The 18,798-nt window shown below is 34.9% G+C and overlaps 1 protein-coding gene across 1 annotated transcript; it reads right to left on the bottom strand.

The window, feature by feature from the left end:
• Positions 1-7,980: 7,980 nt before the first annotated feature.
• On the bottom strand, positions 7,981-17,466 carry LOC124153674. Its single transcript, XM_046526975.1, has 6 exons — positions 17,414-17,466; positions 15,881-16,059; positions 13,731-13,873; positions 12,825-12,907; positions 10,740-10,862; positions 7,981-8,728 (listed from the first exon to the last, which is right to left on the bottom strand). The coding sequence occupies exons 2-6, from the start codon at positions 16,034-16,036 to the stop codon at positions 8,598-8,600; spliced, it is 636 nt and encodes a 211-aa protein (XP_046382931.1). The 5' UTR covers positions 16,037-16,059; positions 17,414-17,466; the 3' UTR covers positions 7,981-8,597.
• Between the last annotated feature and the right edge of the window lie 1,332 nt (positions 17,467-18,798).

Below are 18,798 nucleotides of genomic sequence, written 5' to 3'. Positions count from 1 at the left end.
TTCAAGTCCAACTATTTTTGGAGGACACCCTTATTTATAGCGGTCTGGAAGGAAAAGAAGCCTTGCGTATGCGCTGTCGACCTTAGAAGAAATATTGCGTTTGGAGGAAATGCCAAGAAAAAAATTTTTAACTTCTCTGCTAGAGCAAACAGAGAATTTGTTACACATTGATATGGGAGGAGATAGCAAAAGAGAATATAAAGCTGTCATTTGCAATGACCATTCTTTAGGCTTTTCATTTGGAAATTTGTAGTTTGCAGGTGGGAATTTTATTTTTCGGTTCTTTCAGGGCAACAAAGTCAGAAATTGTAATTTCAATATTACTTGGTAAACCTTGGTCTACTTTTAAATAAGCACCAATTATTTCTTCAAATTATTTAAAAATAAAAATTTTGTCATTCAACTTTCGCGGTACTCCTTAACTTTTTCACCATGAAATTCAAATTACAACACGAAAGTTTTTCCAACAAATTAATGAATCACCTCTAAATATCAATTCAACCTTAGGTGTTATCACTCCTGAGAAATTTACTTCATTTATAAATCGTGCAGTCATCACATAAGATTGAAGTTTTCTGCCAGCAGGCTAATAAAATTTTATATAGGTTATCAATGGATTTCCAACTTATTTCAGATTTGGGTTATGTCGCTATTTATTAATAATAATATTGCTATCAATTAATTTTTTGTTTTACAGGCGTATTTTTTTCTTCTCAATCAAAAATTTACTGAAATTGTAGTCATTTTGATTTTATTTTAGTTTCCTAAGAATGGCAATAACGAAAATCAAACACTTCACGTAACATGGAATAGAACTGAATTAACCTCATGCGTCACAAATAACGATTTTTTTAATATTAGGGTCTCGCTGCCAACAAATCTCTGGATCTGATGTAAGACTAACATCTTGAAGTCGATTCATTTGCTCTTATTGAATTACTAAAAATACGAAAAATTCTGAAATTTATTTTGATTCGATTAGTAGGCCTAGGGATCCTTTATGTTTTCGTCAAGTTTTAGAAAACCAGGAATAATTACTTTTGAGGTTATTTAGCTGGAAAATGCAACGATCATGATGGATTATGGATTTAATTACATTTAAATTGACGGGTGTCATTATGAATACAATTACTAAAAATTCTAGTGTGAAAGGGTAACAGCAACAGATTAAGTACGGCTGAAGAAAGATTTCGTGATTTCCCGGCGAATCGACTTAGTCAAGAGTTCTCGGGTGGATGTATTCGTACTGCTTTGGTATGGATAAACAATGAAAAAAAAATTTATCGATCGTGTGAATTATGACTCGTAGGAAGACTAAGATAAAAAAAGAGAAATGATTGGAACGCATAAAAAAGTACGAATCGAAGAAGTATCGATGTAGTCGGCTACAGAACTTAATCGTCCTTACTATTGGATATATTATTCACAGACTGATCATTGAATAATTAAATGAATTATTTACAATTACAATACAATTATTTACAATCCAATGCAATATCTTTATGTTTCGAACTATATAAGACTGCAAAGTGTCGAAATCATCGAATTAAACAAACCATTTTCGTTGAAATATACTTGGTGTAAATGACATAATAATAATTATTAAGTTTTTTTGCCAGCCTTAGCTGTAAAATTCAATGAAAGCACTTCAGTGCGCAGGATGATAAATTGCACCCAAACAATTTAATTTTTCCAATGGTAATTTACCACAGGTCCAAGTGATAGAGGGTTACCTTTGAAGGCAATTTACTTGGAATGTATGACACTATTTTTATTTTGCAATATAGCTCTTTAAGTCATGAAAGTCGCAATGGATAGTTGAAATTGCCAGGGCTGTATCTAAAAGTTGATACCTAATTCTGCGCTACGTAATTTGTGTCTTTCCGTGTCCTGGCGCATGCTTCAAACACAAAATTTAATCCTGAAATTTTATGGGGAGGTAGAAAATACCATTGTCAAAATTGAATGTAAATATTGCACTGCGGAAAAAGGTAAGATGAAACTTTTTTTTAATGATGCAGTGAAAATTTGGCTGTCCTATTCTAAAAAATCAAGAAAAGGATAGATTAGGGTAAAAGTAGTACGCCGCGAATCGAAGGCCGTATTCCAATAAATGAGCGTTTGTGAGGGCGTATACATTCCTATGAAGCTTTCGTTTAAAGATTTTTTTCGTGTTTTTTTATGTCAAAATCATAGATATCATAAAGCAGAAAATAAACGCTGCAATGGCCATAACGTTAAGGATCACACCATAGATACGAAACAAATACTGTGTTGCTTTTCAAAAACGAGGGGATTCGCAGCAAGGACAAACCCAGGCCTTTTCACAATCAGACGCTCAACTCGAAGCAAGAATTGTGAAGGTTGAAGGGGCTTAGGGTATGTCCACGAAATTGATTTGTAGCGTACAACTCGGTTTTGAACGCATACGACCTAATATCTGAGTGTGATAACCGAAATGATTTACAGCGTATGACTCGATTCTCAACGTATTTTACCTCTCATATTAGGGTGATGATTTCTTTTTTTACAGTATCTACGGCCTGGGATCAGATGTCGTTGGTGGCGGATATCTATAAGAGGTTGCCCGATGATTGTGTGAGTGATTGGGTGATGTTTTAACAATACTTAATATTCAGCAGTCTTCCAGTTGAATTGAACGTTATAATCCCCTCGGCGCATTTTTTTAAGAGAAGGATTATGCCGATGTCTATGTCATCTCCATCATACGATATAGTCATAAAGCAAGTGACGTTTAGCCATCAATCGCCTCCTCCTTTAAATACACCCCAGGATTATATTTATTCCCTACTTGAATGAATCTCATTCTTAAAGTGACTGGATAATACCCGCTGAAACATGGCATTATTAAGGCTCTTTAAAAATGTTATATTTTTGATTATTTTTTTCCGTGCAATAAACCTAAGGCTGTAAATATTCACGAAAATTGGTTTACGTGCACCATCTCTGTAATTCTGGTGGCATCAGTGGCTGGATCAGGCAATGAAAAGAAAATATTCTAGTGCATCCTTTATTTAGCATTATAAATATTGAATTTATACCTTCACCTTGGGATCTTTCTATTGTATATTTATCAAAAATTCCAATATAAATGAACGCTGGTATTGGCACTTGAATGCGATATCGAGGAACCAAATATGATTACGGATGCATTGACACAAAAATATTATTACAAAGCATATCCAGTGGAACGTTATACAGCCGATCGTGCTTTGTTAAGTTTCTGTCGTTTATTCAAATACTTGGAAGGAGATATGACGGGAAACATGCCACTCATTGGGAACATTCCAATTTGGAAATATACGGGCCATGTGTCACTCACAGATTTTTGTTCTTTTCAATTTTATCCTGGGGAGACAGCTGAATCACCGAGCATCTCTGAGGATGCCTGCAATGCGTTTTCGGTCTTCTACTGTCATTCTCGTACTGTTTCTATTTTTTCATGATTATTTTTCTTTTCCTCTTTACAAGCATATTTCCTTGGTTATGTTCAATTATGGCAGAAGAGAGTGGGCTAATGAATTTTAAATTTGGTGTAGAAATTTCTTGTTATCTATTCATTAAATATTTTCACTAAATAGCGATATCAGGACATGGTGACCCACGCCATTTTCACACTCAACGTGGACATTTAGGTTTTGCTATATAAATTCGCCGCTTTCTAGCATCTGGTTAATCCATATTGAAATCTACTTAAAACGAACTGCATTCCTACAAAATATACTTTTGTGACTCTATTTTGGTAATAGTTGTCATAGATATAATAATAACACATGCTAAATTTTAGTAAAGGAATTAATTTTTAAGCATGGATAGTTCTTTTCTATTCAGAAAAGAATTTCATAAGTTTTATGAATCATACAATTATCCACTACTGTCAAATCAGACAGAATATTCCTGCTTTAAGGAAACGGCCGATTAACGGCCGCTTACTGAAAGAATTAGTTTTCCTGTTTCTTTCTGGCAGATTCATTGAATAATATACTCTTTTAGCTGTACTTAGCCTTACTATTGTGGAAAATAAAAGATTAAATTTTTTTACGGTTAGATATTTAAAAAAGGAATAGCGATGCATATAAAAACGGAAGTCTGGTACCTGAAAAAGACGGAGTATTTATTTATTGATTCATCAACTTACACTTCTGGCGATGAGATATGCCCAATGTAGGAACTTTGCAGCTCGCATTTCATATGGCTATTCCTTCCGCTACAATTATAAATTTTGTTCCGTAAGAAAAAAATTGATATTCTGTCAGGAATATCGTGTAGGTACACTAACTAAAATTATTTTCATTCAAAATACCGGATTGAAACTTATATTGAGAGAAGCCTAAGTCATAAAAAGTCATAAAGTCATTATAAATTTTGTTCCGTGAGAAAAAAATTGATATTCTGTCAAGAATATCGTGTAGGTACACTAACTAAAATTATTTTCATTCAAAATACCGGATTGAAACTTATATTGAGAGAAGCCTAAGTCATACAATGCATACTTTTATTATATTCTCATTCAGGTTTTTCACTCCAAAAATCCTATTTAAATAATGTGTTGTTAGCATCATGGTCTCGAAATATCTTTAACGGACCATACATGGGTCAATATCCAACATTACGTACTTCTACAGGCAAAATTAAAACAAAATTAATTTTTGTTTTACATTGGAACCAATTTTGTGTTATTACATTTTTTCAAGCATACAATCTAATGACGTATATGGCATAGATCTTCAGTATTATTTACAGTTTGTTTTTAATTTTTACTTTTGTGCCGTCTACGGACATAATATTTACTTCCACGGGCACAGCAGGAAAGGAATATTGTGTTTACTGACGAGAAAATATTTGTTTTATTTGTCATTGGACCATCTGTAACTAGGCATAGTGTATCATCATGTCCGTTTCCATCTGGCATACCCATGGACTGCAGAGTTCACGAACATTATGTCCACGGGCATGACGTCCGCGGGTATGGTGTCTACGGAAATGATGTCCACGGACATGACGATTTCCTATACATTAAGTTATAGTTGGGACTGATATAAGTTAGGACACTGTCCTTACTACTTTGAACTTGAATCTTATAGCTGTTAAAGACATCTCAGTTGTAATTAGTAAAATATTTTACTTTACTAATTTTTACTTGTCCACAGATTTGCACTTTTTTCCAAGAAATTTTTCTTCCAGCGTTAAAAACATTCACTTAGCCAAGTATTAAAGCAAACAACCCAGTATAGCTGAACATCCTCTTTTCTTCACACTGGTTATACAGGGCAGCCACCATCTCCTATGAATAATTCCCCCTTTTTTCTGTGTGTCCATGAACATTGCTTTTTTGGGTAGGACAAATGTTTAATTTTATTTTGTAATAAATATCATGGAATAAGAGCATCCCAAAAAACACTACTTCGGAAATGCGATGGTGGTTGGCGTAACATGGTGAAAATCCTTCATGATGCACTAAGGTTAAGAAAGACGTTGCTGTTTCACAAAATAAAGTATATTTATATAACGAAACCGGTCGCAAATATATTTAATTTTGTGAAACAGCGAAGTCTTTTCTTAACCTTTGTGCACTACTTCGGAATGTTTATATTGCTGTTAACTGTTTAATCATAGATTTTATTATAAATTATTTAGTAAAGGTTGTTAACACAATAAACATCTCTCCGTAAATGTGTGTGGGACTGTCCATGGACATGATGGTTCATAGTCTGTGGGCATTAAATTTGAGCAATATAATTTTTTCTTTCCTAATTTGTCACTTAAATTAATAACAGGGTGCATAAAATAATATGCCCTTTTATTTTTGATTTAACAGTTTTGGTTTTTTTATGGCAGTCCATGGACATAATTTTGTACGATTATGGGAAAATGACCCACGTACTTCGAAACATCGCATCCTTGTTTATTCATCTTATCGTGTTATTGTGACGGCCAGGGTGGCGGCATGGTCATATTCTTGACTGCATAATCGAAGTCCATGGGTTCGGATTTCGCCTGGGAGAAATTTACAGGTCAGGCCTTCAAATTGAATGAATAATTCATGTTGAATATGGGACTGAACTGCATTGTCTGATTTCCGTTCTTAATAGAAATAATGATATTCTTTTTAACGTTCCTCATTGATTGAAAATTTTCTTTATCCTCATTTGGAACGGAGTCCTCTTTTTGCACACCGTAAAGCAATGCTGCACGAATATTCAAATCAATAACAAGGTGCGTGTTTTCCATTACCACCATCATCTTACAAATCGGTATATTTTGCAATGATGATTACATAGCCTCATTTTTCAGTTATAAGTGGTAGCTCTTTGACTTTGACATGTTATCGCACAACGGTATGCAGTACTACATTTTCTGGTAGTTACTGCAGTGAGCCCAAGCCTACTGAATCTAGATAATTTCTTGTTCTTTGACGCATAATATACAAAGCAACCATTTCGGTCCCAACATTTACATTTTAAGCGGCATTAGGTTTGCAATTGCAGATGCAATATATCAGGCAAATTATTTTTGTATGATTCACATAACAGTGAAGTCCAATTATGGGTACTATAATCAAACATTGGTGATTCTATCAATGGAAGATATTTTTATGGGTTAAATAAAATAGGCATATTTTTTCAAGTATGTATACTGAAAAACTTTCCTTTCTTATCATTCATCAACTTGCAATCACCTTTTGTTCTTCATTATCATCTTCTTTGAAGATTTGAAGAAAATGTATTTGAAGATTAAATTACTTTGATATGCATGCTAGTTATTTTCTTGTATGCATATGCATTTCATTGAAATTTGGCATCTGCTAGTGCACTCGTATTAAATATCTTAGCCCATATAGCCCTCACTTTGCATTGCACATTGTACTTGTGTTATTATTGTATTCACTGCTTCTGGAATATTCCTTTAGCTGCTTTTACCACGGTTAAAGCAATGAAGATAAAAATATGTACCCATCATTGTAGTATATTGAATATATTTTACCCATATTCTTCCCTCTGTATGTGAGTATACCAATTCCGATGTCAGGTGATTTTTGTGGCGTGTGTCATTGGCATTGAGTAAGATTTTTTTTTTCAATTTCATTCCGTTAATTTTAAATACGTTTCCAAAAATTAATGCTCATTTAACAATACTAAATTAGGATATTTTTTGTCTTGCATCTTTATTTTTTTGCTATTGCTATTTGCTATCTTAAAGGCAGACATTTATTTATTTATTTTTATCTTGCAGTGATGAATGAATGCTTGTTTTCTAAATAATTTCTCTATTACCGTCTTGAATTCAACTTCAAAGTGAGATGTAGCTTTCACTTCTGCAATTTCTCTCCTTTGATTTAAATTGCAATAGCAAGAAGTAATGGTGCAAAAAGCTGTTTTTCATATTGTTTAATATGCTCAACCGGTTTCGATTTTTACACATCATTGTTAAGAGCTATCTTATAATGATGTGAATTCATCTGACGTAGCATAAAACAGAAGTACATAGGCATATTCATTCAACTTTCAAGAGTCATAATTTAAATTGAAAATCACTCACTAAGTGAGTTGATCCGAAAGTTGGTTTGGATAGGTGACAGTTTTGGTCAACCCGAACTTAGCCGAAGGCGTGGAAATTTACACATTCTGGTTGGGGAGGCCAGTTTGAGAATGTATTAAAGAAATTGAGTGGAAGGTTTTATGTGGACAGTTTTTAAAAAAGAATCACACCATCCTTCCAGTAAAATTGTTGCATATTTATTGTCGACATTTCATTACTTGAGTCAATGATTTTTTCAGTGCGAACCACCGCCGACAAGTTACCTCTTTAACAATTTGCAAATGTCGCGAGTAAAATTAAACACACATTTTTAAGGTCGAAATCAATTTTTTTCATTAATTATTTGTATAATATAGCACACTTAAATATTATATTACAATGTGTTTAACGCAAGTATTGAATTTAAATAATATTCATGGAGTATTCAAAAGCATACCATTTCCAAAAACTATATTTCTATTTTTCATACTTCATCATATTCACATTCCCTCGCCTTTCAATATGAAAACCTGTTACAGAAATGTAAGTTTTGGTAAATTCTTCTGCTCTTAATAACCTTTCTGCTCGAATTGTCAAAATTCTCCCTGAAAGTTTGCGCTGTGGAAGTAGCTACAATATATATTTCTGTGTTTTGATATGGCTCGATGACTTAATAATATGCCGAGCGTGAAGCGGCTGATTGAGGGTTCCTTGCTCGAGTCCCGGTTGAAGCTTTTTATAAAACTTGGCAGAAAACACCAGGGAAAGTGAATAGTCTTTCTACCGTAAGTGTATGAAATTTACGTTGCTGTAGCTTGGTCTTAGGAGGGCTCTACCCTAACTTGCGCTAAAATCAAGGCTCTAGATTTGCAAAAACTCATCATAAATGTTTACATTTTTTTCAATAATAACTCAGTCAGCAATTTTTTGAGGACTTAACCAATTTATTGATATTGTTCATTGTCCGGAAGAATATGGGACAATTTTCTCCCATTTTTAACTTAGATAAAATGATTAAGAAAGAACAAAGTAGGTACGTGGCCCATTTTTTACATATATTATGTCGAACAGACTGTTTGCTCCGCCTCCCTGAGAGTATTGGACAATCCAGCTCCGGTGAGAATACCCCTCGCAGTGTCAAGGTCTGCAGTATTGATGAATCTCGTCCTGGACAAAACGTATGCCGATTCTGCGAAAAATATCATAGAGAATCAATACATTAATAACGAATTCTAAATCAGTGCGTGATTTTGGAAATGTATAATTACATTCATAAATTATGCAAATATTATTTTTTTCAGTTAAAACTTTTATTTTATTTGAAATGTTCAACAGTCCTAAAAAAGAGTAAATACAAGTAATTGAGCGATCTACGGCTGTTGAACACTTGAAATAAAACAAATTCCCCAGTGCCATAGTCTTGCCTGGGCATAGGTTGGAAGTTTAAAGGCTGCGAGCTGGGTGATACACGAGCATTAAGCTAAAACACTTTGAACAAAACAATCGCGCAGCTCACTCACTCACCTAGCAGATTTGCTCTAAGGAACAAATTACCACGTAGGTCTCAATCACACACACATTCAGGTTTGCGAAGCTTCGCTTACGCCAGTGGCCCACTCACTGAATTCTTTTAATTGAAATTGGACTCTCCAAAGTACTTGTCTCTTGGTCCCGGACGGAGATCTTTTGCTAAAAAAATTTCCTTCATCATTTTCCTCGCGCTGTTTTTGCTATCAGGTAGGGATTGCATGTGAAATATATCTTAAGGGGATGTAAAATCCGTATTATCAGACCGTGCATCAAATGCACGTCTCCCAGGAACATTGAAGACAAATGTGAGACTTCATTAGCAGCAATAATTATTTCATGTTTCGAAACGTGTTAGAAACGCTGAATGTTAAGGATTTGTGTGGCAAGTTTGTTATGTACATTGCTAAGGAGAGGGAGAGTCAGGTTTCCATTAATGCAGAGTAAATCTGGATTAAAAACACAAAATATCTGGGCGACGAAAAAAAACTATGACATAGGGGACGTACGTACTATAAAGTGTAATTTTGAAAGGTACAGTGTATTACTCAGAGTGGGCAACTCACAGATTAGGTCATGCGCACCATTAGGGAAGGGTATGAAAAAAAGGGTATAAGGAATCCCGGCTTCGCCATTAGCATCCGTGAAATGCGCCAATTAGACCACAGGTAAGCGTCCCATTTGACGAACGCAGTGCTGTACCAGAAATGTCCCCCACAAAGCACTCCAGTAGGTATCGAGAAACCTTTGAATATCTGCCGGGATGTGAAACCGGGCCCACGGCATGAGATGGTAAGACTCAATTCCACCCCCCCCGCTAATAATTGTGTAGTGATAGGCAAATTACGAAATATACTCATCTTTTTTAAACTTTTGCGACGCATTATATTAATTGAAAGAATATAGTGTAATGTATATAGTGATAAGATTCCATTCCTAATTTAAACCAAAATTCTTCGTTAAAACTTTCGTGGGTTCTCGTAATGGCAGTTAAAAACTCTTTAAACTATGTCGCCGCGTCAATTTTCGAGTGGCCCCAACGTTTGGCGACCGATGCAGGTCTATTGCCGGTTGAATTTTCTACGGAATCTGATGTAATTTGAACTGCAACAGATTCCCTTAAAAATGCGCGAGCACCTGTCGGGAGACGCTGGGGCCGCCTGAAATTTGACGCGGTGACATCCCAAATTGTTTATAACTTCAATGACCTAGGTTAAAGCTATTGATGGATAATTGGCTATATTAAATCACAACGCCAATGATATCTAGAAAAATAAACTAAAACGCCTCTAGCTAGCAAATACTGATCTTTTACTTACCTCAGCGGCGCCGACTCCATGGGGCCTGAGGGGGCCCGAGCCCCCTCAAAGATCCGTTAGGGGGGGCTGAGCCCCCTCAATAATTCAAGAAAATAATTAAGTTATATTATGCTTAGGGAAAATCACAAAATATATTGTTATTTTCCCATGTTTGACGATAGACACCTTTTAAAATGCATTCAATAATGTGTTAAAACAAATAATTTTAAGGTACTAAGCAGGTACTAAGCAAGTGGTGTGAATTATGATAGTGTCACGGTGCTGAGAAACACTTTGAATTTAACCTCTTCCCGGGGTAAGACCCCCGATATGGGCCCCCCCAATATTTTTTTTAAGTCGGCGCCCCTGACTTACCTACAAAGAATGAGCCACTTTGGTTACATGAATAAATAACAGCCAAGGTGGGTGGATTGCCGTTGGTGCCAAGGATAATGTATTGCGAAGAAAGGAGATTCGGTAGTACCAGGGTAGACAACACTGAAATAAAGTAGGAAAAGAAAATTGGTTTCATTCTCATTTCTCCTTTGAAAGGAGATTCAATGCACCATTTATTTTAATAAAGGTGTACAGAAAAGTAACAGAAGCATTTTTTTAAATCACAGATATATCAACACATTTAAGGTCAATGATTCGTAGAATCAAGAAGTGAATTGGAGCATGAAATATAATTGTCCAGTTCATTTTTAAAGATGATGAAGATTTCAGAAAGTTGAATGCTTATTAATACTTTTAGATACCTTATTTTAAATATCAAAAAACAATAGAATGAAAAAATCGTTTAAATAGGGAAATTTTTCTGTCATTTCAAGTTTTTCTACGAAATACATGTAATGTGTTTTTCTTATGTTATTGGTCATTCTTCTTACTTGTGCTTGCTTTAGTATTTATTGGTCACTTATGGATAACACATGAGCTTGAAAATGCTCATAAGGTAAATAAAGTACAATGACTATGGAATCGTAAAACGTTTTCCTTGGCAACGCAGATAGATCTCAAAACTATGGCTAAAGCATTTTAGTATATTTATGTTATTATGTTACTTAAATGATTAAAAATGCTAGGTCAAAATTTTGTCCTAAAATCCTTTGGGTTCAATATTTAAAAAATAAATTATACTTAACCGGCAAAGCTAACTTAGGTTTTTGAACTGTGGACTTATGTGGAGTACGATTCTCAGTCCATTCATTTTGTAATACTTCTCCAAAACTAGAAAAGCTCTTAAGAGTATCATGGACTGCCATTTTAGTATAAACATGAGTGGCCAAAAGTAGAATATTGTAAAAGTTTTGAGAAAGAATTTCGAGAAAAACCCAGAGAGAAAAAAAACATTCGCCTAGATCGAGGGTCGAACCCGGTTTTCCCAATAATTTGGCTGGGTGCTTTAGCCAGGTTTGGCTAGTTGAACGAAACGAAAGTATAAACCAGTAAACTTTGAATAGTTTCGTTCTCAGGAGCGGAATGTAGATACGAAACGAAATGGATTTAAACCCTGGGAGCTGAACTCGGGGTCCAAGCGATATCACAGTCAAAACACCTTGGGTAAAAACTGAACTAAAACTCTGGGATGAAACCAATCGTAGATAACGTTTTGCACCGCAGCGACCACATGCTTTACCTTCGAGCAGTTTAGTTTCGACCCACACACCGAGTACGAAGAATACTTCTTATATATAAGAAGACGGTACGCACTAATGGTATGCTAGGCTCGGCTAACCGCATTAGTTGCGTGGGGCACTCATATTTTTACCACTAACATGATAAAGGTAAACGCAAACTGGCCAATAGATTTTCAAGCTCGAGGTTTTAACTTCTTTACACGTATGTCAACCGTAATGAGTCGAAAGTATTCTCTCTTGTCCCCCTCCTCTCAACCTTTGGGGTTGAACCATAAGTATGAGCGGCGTAGTTAGATTATTTTCGTTTTGTTCCAGAGGGTAAAGTTTCGTCCCGGATCGCAAATAAATTGCTTGGTGATTTTAATTTCGTGCGGTATCGAAACTAAACCTAGGCCTCTTATTTTCGTTTACCGCCGGGTCGAAACGGAACATTTTCGTTTCGTGTCACATGCCAAAATTGGCTGTAGCCATTGAAGCTACCGAGGTATTACCGAGGCATTAGCCAGCTTAGCAGTGGATATTTAACTATCTCAAACACTTGACCGGAAATTGGAAGATTTGTGTTCGAATGCTGGTCAAGAGGAACGATTTCTTATCTGAGAATTATTCGCACAATTTTTGTATTGCAGGTGACTTCGTAAAATTATCATCGTGGCAGGTTCCGGTATGCTTACATTTGAGAATATAATTAGCCTTTGGTGAATAGTTTCGTTGCAGTAGTGTTAGCGGCTTAGTATTGATTTTTAGTTATTTTAATTTTAACGCTACCGTTTCAAAATCATCAATCCAGCCATCTATATCTTGAGAGTGGATTTCTACTCACCTGTTCTTTTAAATGTCACCGTATATCTCTGGAAACCCGGAGGCGTTGTAGTCATTTCACCATTGATCGTAACTCTATTGAAACTGAAATGAAAGACCCCATTAATAATTGTTAATAACTTGCTGAAAATATAATGATGCAAATTTACCGATATAATTGTTCAAATACTAATAGTACGCTATTTAGTGAGCACTAAACTGCAGCAGAAAGGGCTTAGGTATGCACTCAGTACTAATTCATTTTCCTGAAGTCTGTACTGCGGCACGAGGATAACACCGACATGTATCTTTATCCACAAGTACAATGATTTCATAAAAATAATTTTAAATCTTCGATCCGGATGTATCGGAATGTGTTGCACCAAAGAAATAAACACTTTGAAATAAACTATTTTACTGTTTCATGTGACTTGTGAATGACAGATAGAACTGGTATGATTAGGTAGATTGACTGCAAAGTTGTGACCTGAAAACCCTTCCTATAGATACATATGCTCAATCTAAATTAGTCGTACCTTTAAAAAATGCAAATTAAGTACTTTAAATCGAAACATGATAGTCAGATTGAATATATTCAAGTCATAATTTCTCTATATTCTGAAGTTATTTAGATATGATTAGGAGTTAGTAATAACATTGGTAAAATTAAAAGAAATTTTATAATTAAACTACAAGAATACGATTAAGCTTCCATGGTTAGAAACACGACTGCACCAGAAGGGCTCAAAATACAAATTAAATCCACTCATTATTTATAATTTAGAATGTGTTAACGAAAGGTCAAAAAATTACATTAATTTTGTCATAAAAATGGATAAATTGTTAGAGTTAATTTCCTTATATCAATAAAACTAGGCTATACAAATACGAGGATTCAGATATGAGACGAAAGAAAAGCGATACTCACAGTGGGATATTTCCTGTGATGACAACTTCTAAAGTATTCATGGCGCCCTGTTTTTCAGTAAATTGAAACGTCTCGCAGTAAGGTTTCAGGCCAAAAAAAGATTTTGTTCGATGCGTAACGAACCATGGGGATTCGTCAACAAGCTGTAAGAAGAATTTGCATTAGTTTCATTGACTTGATTCTGAGTTCTGACTACCAGTGCGCGATCTATCACCTCAGAGAAAAATATATGCATAGAGCTTAACACTTTGAAACCGAGCATCATCTATAGATAACGCGCCGACTCAGCCCAGATCCGAGCCTCTCCAGAATATACGGAGCTGGTACAATTGGGACACGCGTTCAAAACTAACAAAATTTTTTTCGTTGCTAAGTGAAATTTTTCACGTAAATAATTAGTGCTGTAGTTGGGCCGGTACGGGATATTAAGGCGTACCCGCTAAATAGATACCAGCTATAAGCGTACCGGTTAGACTACATTTTTAAATCGGTATAATACATGTTAAGCTGTTGGCAAATTTTGGGTGAGTACCGCCTAAATGTTTTCCCTTCTACTACACTGTAACTAGTACTATCAGCGGCACCACAACTTAAAAACCGCTAATCCTAGTCGAACATAACTTGACGCGCGGACAGAAAGTTCCCTCCCTTTGGAACTAAAATAAATCATTTACCTGTAAACAGTAGTAACACTAGTAAAAAAATGTCCCACTTAGTAAAAATAGCCTAAATTTATCCTCCTGTGGCCTTATGAATCGTTTGTTTAAATGCACGTTTCTATACACACGTTTAACCTGTAGCGTTTTTAATCAGCCATAGAAATAAAAAAATGTGTAATAGTTAGCAAAAAAGATTCTCAAAACAATGCTTTGTGAAATCTACGTAATAATACTGCCAGCGCCGCAGCCTTTTACTTCCTCCTGACCTGAGCATAGTCTACGGATGTCGGCATTAAAGTCTTTTTCCATAAGGACTTATTTTGATTCTTTTAGACTAAACGTAGCTCTTCGAAGCCTAAATGACGGATCACGGCAAAGTTAATATTTTTATCTTCGGACTGAAATCGTTAAGGAATTGAAACACAAGAAAAAAGTTGGGGCCGGCACTGAATATTGTGTTGTTGAAAATAGCTCAAAGCTCTTGTTTCCATACTTTAATAGATGATTTTATTACATAATACCTAGAAATTTCGGTGTATTCATTCACATAAAGTTGCTTATCTCTCTGTCAAGCTTCCGTTATTGTAGCTAATGGCCTCAGAAGGAGGGGAAAACAAATATCTCCCCATTGCTTGTGGAATGCTGCTAAACGGTCATGGCATCACTTTTTCCAGTTTCCAAAGTTTCCATATCATCAGAGCAAATAACGATAGAGAAATGATGTGTACTGAAACGAACAAAATAAATTATCCTAAAAATTATTTGTGAAAATTTTTATTTTATCCCTGTAAAAATGAAGCTCTTATCGTAAATAAATGTGTCTTTTAAAGTTGTAATATCTACTATTATGCGGAGGCAATTGTAAATATCAGCCACCATTCTCTTCGTAGGTAGAGTAAAACGAGCGGAACATATCTCAAACACAATTAGCACGAGTATTACTATCCTGTGATCATTTTACAGTACATTATTCAGTATTTTAATGGGATTTGCAAAATTTGCCCAACAAAATCTTTACGTGACTCAGTAACTGAGGAATTGCTATTATCGCAGTGACTAAGGAATTGCAACCCCATGTTTATAAGACAAAAAATTATAACAATTTTCTTCCTGAGACACCTTGTATGGAAGACTTTTGGAACAGAATCCAATCTCAAGAATGGACTATACTTTTTCCACATGTGTATCAATTAAAGCGGACTATGGTTTCGTCACTGGGTGATATCAAGGTAACTTTAAAATGTGTGACGACTCCCCGGTTGATTTAAAAAAAAATTTTAGATAAATTTTAAAATAAGATTTAGTAAAGTTGATAACAATATCCTAGAGTTTAGACTTTATTCGAAGTAACACATACAGCGATTGTTGCGGCATGATGCCTCTCAAATTTTTATTTCACCAACATATGCTATTATTGAGAGAAAAGAATATAGTTTTTTCACATGACCAGCAGTCTTATTTTCAGGAGATGAAACCGTTTCTTATACGTACCGTAGTCAATGTTAAGGCTGGATTAGGAGGAGTTACATTCGGATTCGGGCAGTTGCCAACTCTTACTATTTGGGAATTGGATCCTGGTGTTTTAAAGACCACCGCCAATAATGCTGTGACAAGGAAGCTCAGGGAAGCTGACATTCTTAACCCCATACTTCGAAACGATTATGATAACCCTAGAAGAAAAATAATGTAGTACCGAATTAACACTCATTATTTGTTGTGACCTGCAATGAAATTGATTAATTAGTAGATTCTTATCAAAATAAAAAAATTGGAAGATAAAAATATCCATTTAGTTTTCGGATGTTAATTAAATAGAGAAATAAAACGATGCTTTTCATTGGTAATAAATATAGATGATTGGTGACAAATTTTCAAGATTTTCCAAGCAATTGCCATTGAGCAAGCAGCGACAGTGTCCACCGTAGAGTGAGCGATTATAATCTTTAGCAGTAACTCAATTTTTTTATAGCGTCACGAAATCAAATTTGAGATTAAACACCACGTTTGTGTACTAGCTAAGATATCTGAGTGGAAAATTTGTCAAGAATATCTGAGGACACTTTCCTATGAAACTTATGCATGGCAGGATTGATGAGTAATTGGCCAAGAAAAATTTAAAATTTGCGTAAAGTATATCCCTTACTAGGCTTGATCTGATGCATCGTAAGGAATATCATGCCAAGACAGGTGAAAATCATTCAAATGGAACCCATGACTCTCAGGAAAACGAATGACACTGTAAATTCACATTAGAATTTTGGATAAATTGTTTCTGCCCAAGTTGCGGAAACTGTTTCGCAACTATTTTCTAGGGTACTAAAATTTGTTGCATAAAGAAAAGGCTTAGAGAATACAAATGAATTTTGCACTTTTCATGGAATATAAGAAGAAAAAACGAAGTATTTTAGACCACACAACAAAAGGGCGTCTACTATTTACGTGCGTCACTTTTACCGCAGAATCAGAGATAGTATGTAGAGATTTTAATATAAAAAGCTCTGGAGCTTCCATTTAGCAGTGAAAGGGAGCATTTTCATTTGATGGACTTGGATGGAGATAAATAAATATTATAAAAACTTGCAGTTACATTGTTGGCTCCTCCAACAGCATATATACGGCCTGTACTGTTTGGCCCCTCTAACATAAGAAGTAGAATGAATTGATATCCGATTTAAGTTTAGAGAAAGATAGAGATTATAATTTCCGAGGCATTTTCACAGGATTCTGGAGACTCGTTTAGAAATTTTGAAAATGACAAGCTTTTCCACACGCCAAAACATATTAGGCCGGTTCACGAGGTAATATCAGATTTATGAAATTGGTTCGACAAAATTTGAAATTAACGGCCGACCTATACAGATAAAGTCCGCAATGTCCCTATAATTGCTACCAAAATATGCAAACTATGTTTTTGCGGCAGATATCGTAAGACAATCCAGGAAAAGAGGCCATATCAAATGCAAATACTGAAGAACGTGAGTTGAGTAAAGGATGAAGAGTCAGTCTGAGTGAATGTAAAATTACCTTCTAAAGGAGTCTCTTCAGTCAATGTTTCAGAAGCACGAACAGCATTCAAGTCCAACTATTTTTGGAGGACTCCCTTATTTATAGAGGTCTTGGAAACAGCCCCTGCGCATGCGCTTTTGAATATAAAAGAAAACTTCCGTTTGGAGGAAATGCAAAGTAAACAAATGTTAGCGACTCTCTTTGAGTGAACGGGAGGGGTGTTATGCATTGATTCGTGAGGAGGTAACAAATGAGAAAAGTAAACTGTCGGCGGCAATGGCCTTTTTAGGCTTTTCTTTTGGAATTTTGTAGTTTCCTGGAAACAAGACGAAAAATACTTTTAATCATTTGCTTTCGTTCATGCCTGGGCATAAAATTCAGCAAATGCTATCATAATTACTTTGTAAGCCTTTGTCGATTGATATTCCACCACGTATGATTTTTTATGTTAGCTCAAAATACAATATTTGTAATATACTAATAATAAATAATAACACGTATGAAAAATCATTTTCTGTAGTCGGAGCACGTCTGTGAAATAGCATTCCAAAGAATGTAAAAGATTCTATGTCTCGGTCTTCTTTCAAGCAAAGATTTCTTCAATTCGTTAAAACCCTCGAAAATGTATGACCTCGTTTTGTGCTCTTGTATTGTTTTTCATTGTAATGTGTCTGCCTACTCCTGTGGTTATCATTTATAAATATTTTTAGTTTTTATAGATGTGGGTTAGTTAGCAATAAGTGATGGTGCTAAGAAAGAATACACCTGCAAACTCTTGAATAATGTGAAATACATAATATATCGCAGATGCAATACCATTAGCATGTTTAAAAATTTATGTCCATGCTATTGGAAAGTATTTACTGGATTTCAAACTTGTTATGAATGCATTTATTTATTCGTCATTGAGATTTCAACTATTCATAATTAATGCTTTGTAACATTAACCTCAGGTCTGTTTGAAATCGAATGCCATATTTGTAGGAGTAAATGATTTATCATTATTCATGTTCTTATTATTTTGTTATTTAATTATTTTCTCATCTTCTGCCTTAAATGTTGTGATGGGTATATGTGCATACTTAGATTTTCTTGCTATGATTGATTGAGTTAGCTTCAAGATTTCATTTCTATACCCTGATGTGTTAGTTGTGCTAAATTCCATTCGGAAATTTTTATATATTTTGTACAAGTTTATTTTGTGATCTCTTTTGTATGTAATATTCATCTTATGTTCTTAATGGACATTTGTCCAAGAACAATGAATGTTATTATTATTATTATTTTGTTCTTTAATTTTCTTCAGTTTTCACTGAGTAGCTTTAGTGTTAAGAGCACGGGTTCTCACCAAGGTAACTCTTTACTGTTGAATTGGGTTGAGAAATTTTCTCGTGATATGACAG

Source organism: Ischnura elegans, chromosome 2 (assembly GCF_921293095.1).
Source record: "Ischnura elegans chromosome 2, ioIscEleg1.1, whole genome shotgun sequence".
In the NCBI taxonomy this organism is placed as follows: Eukaryota; Metazoa; Arthropoda; class Insecta; order Odonata; family Coenagrionidae; genus Ischnura; species Ischnura elegans.
This window is presented reverse-complemented; position numbering and strand designations above follow the sequence as displayed.

Coding starts and splice junctions, on each gene's coding strand:
- LOC124153674 (XM_046526975.1), bottom strand. CDS start 16,036: ATGGGGTTAAGAATGTCAGCTTCCCTGAGCTTCCTTGTCACAGCATTA. Junction 13,874..15,880: donor CAGCCTTAACATTGACTACG/GTACGTATAAGA, acceptor TTCTTCTTACAG/CTTGTTGACGAATCCCCATG. Junction 12,908..13,730: donor ATCACAGGAAATATCCCACT/GTGAGTATCGCT, acceptor CTTTCATTTCAG/TTTCAATAGAGTTACGATCA.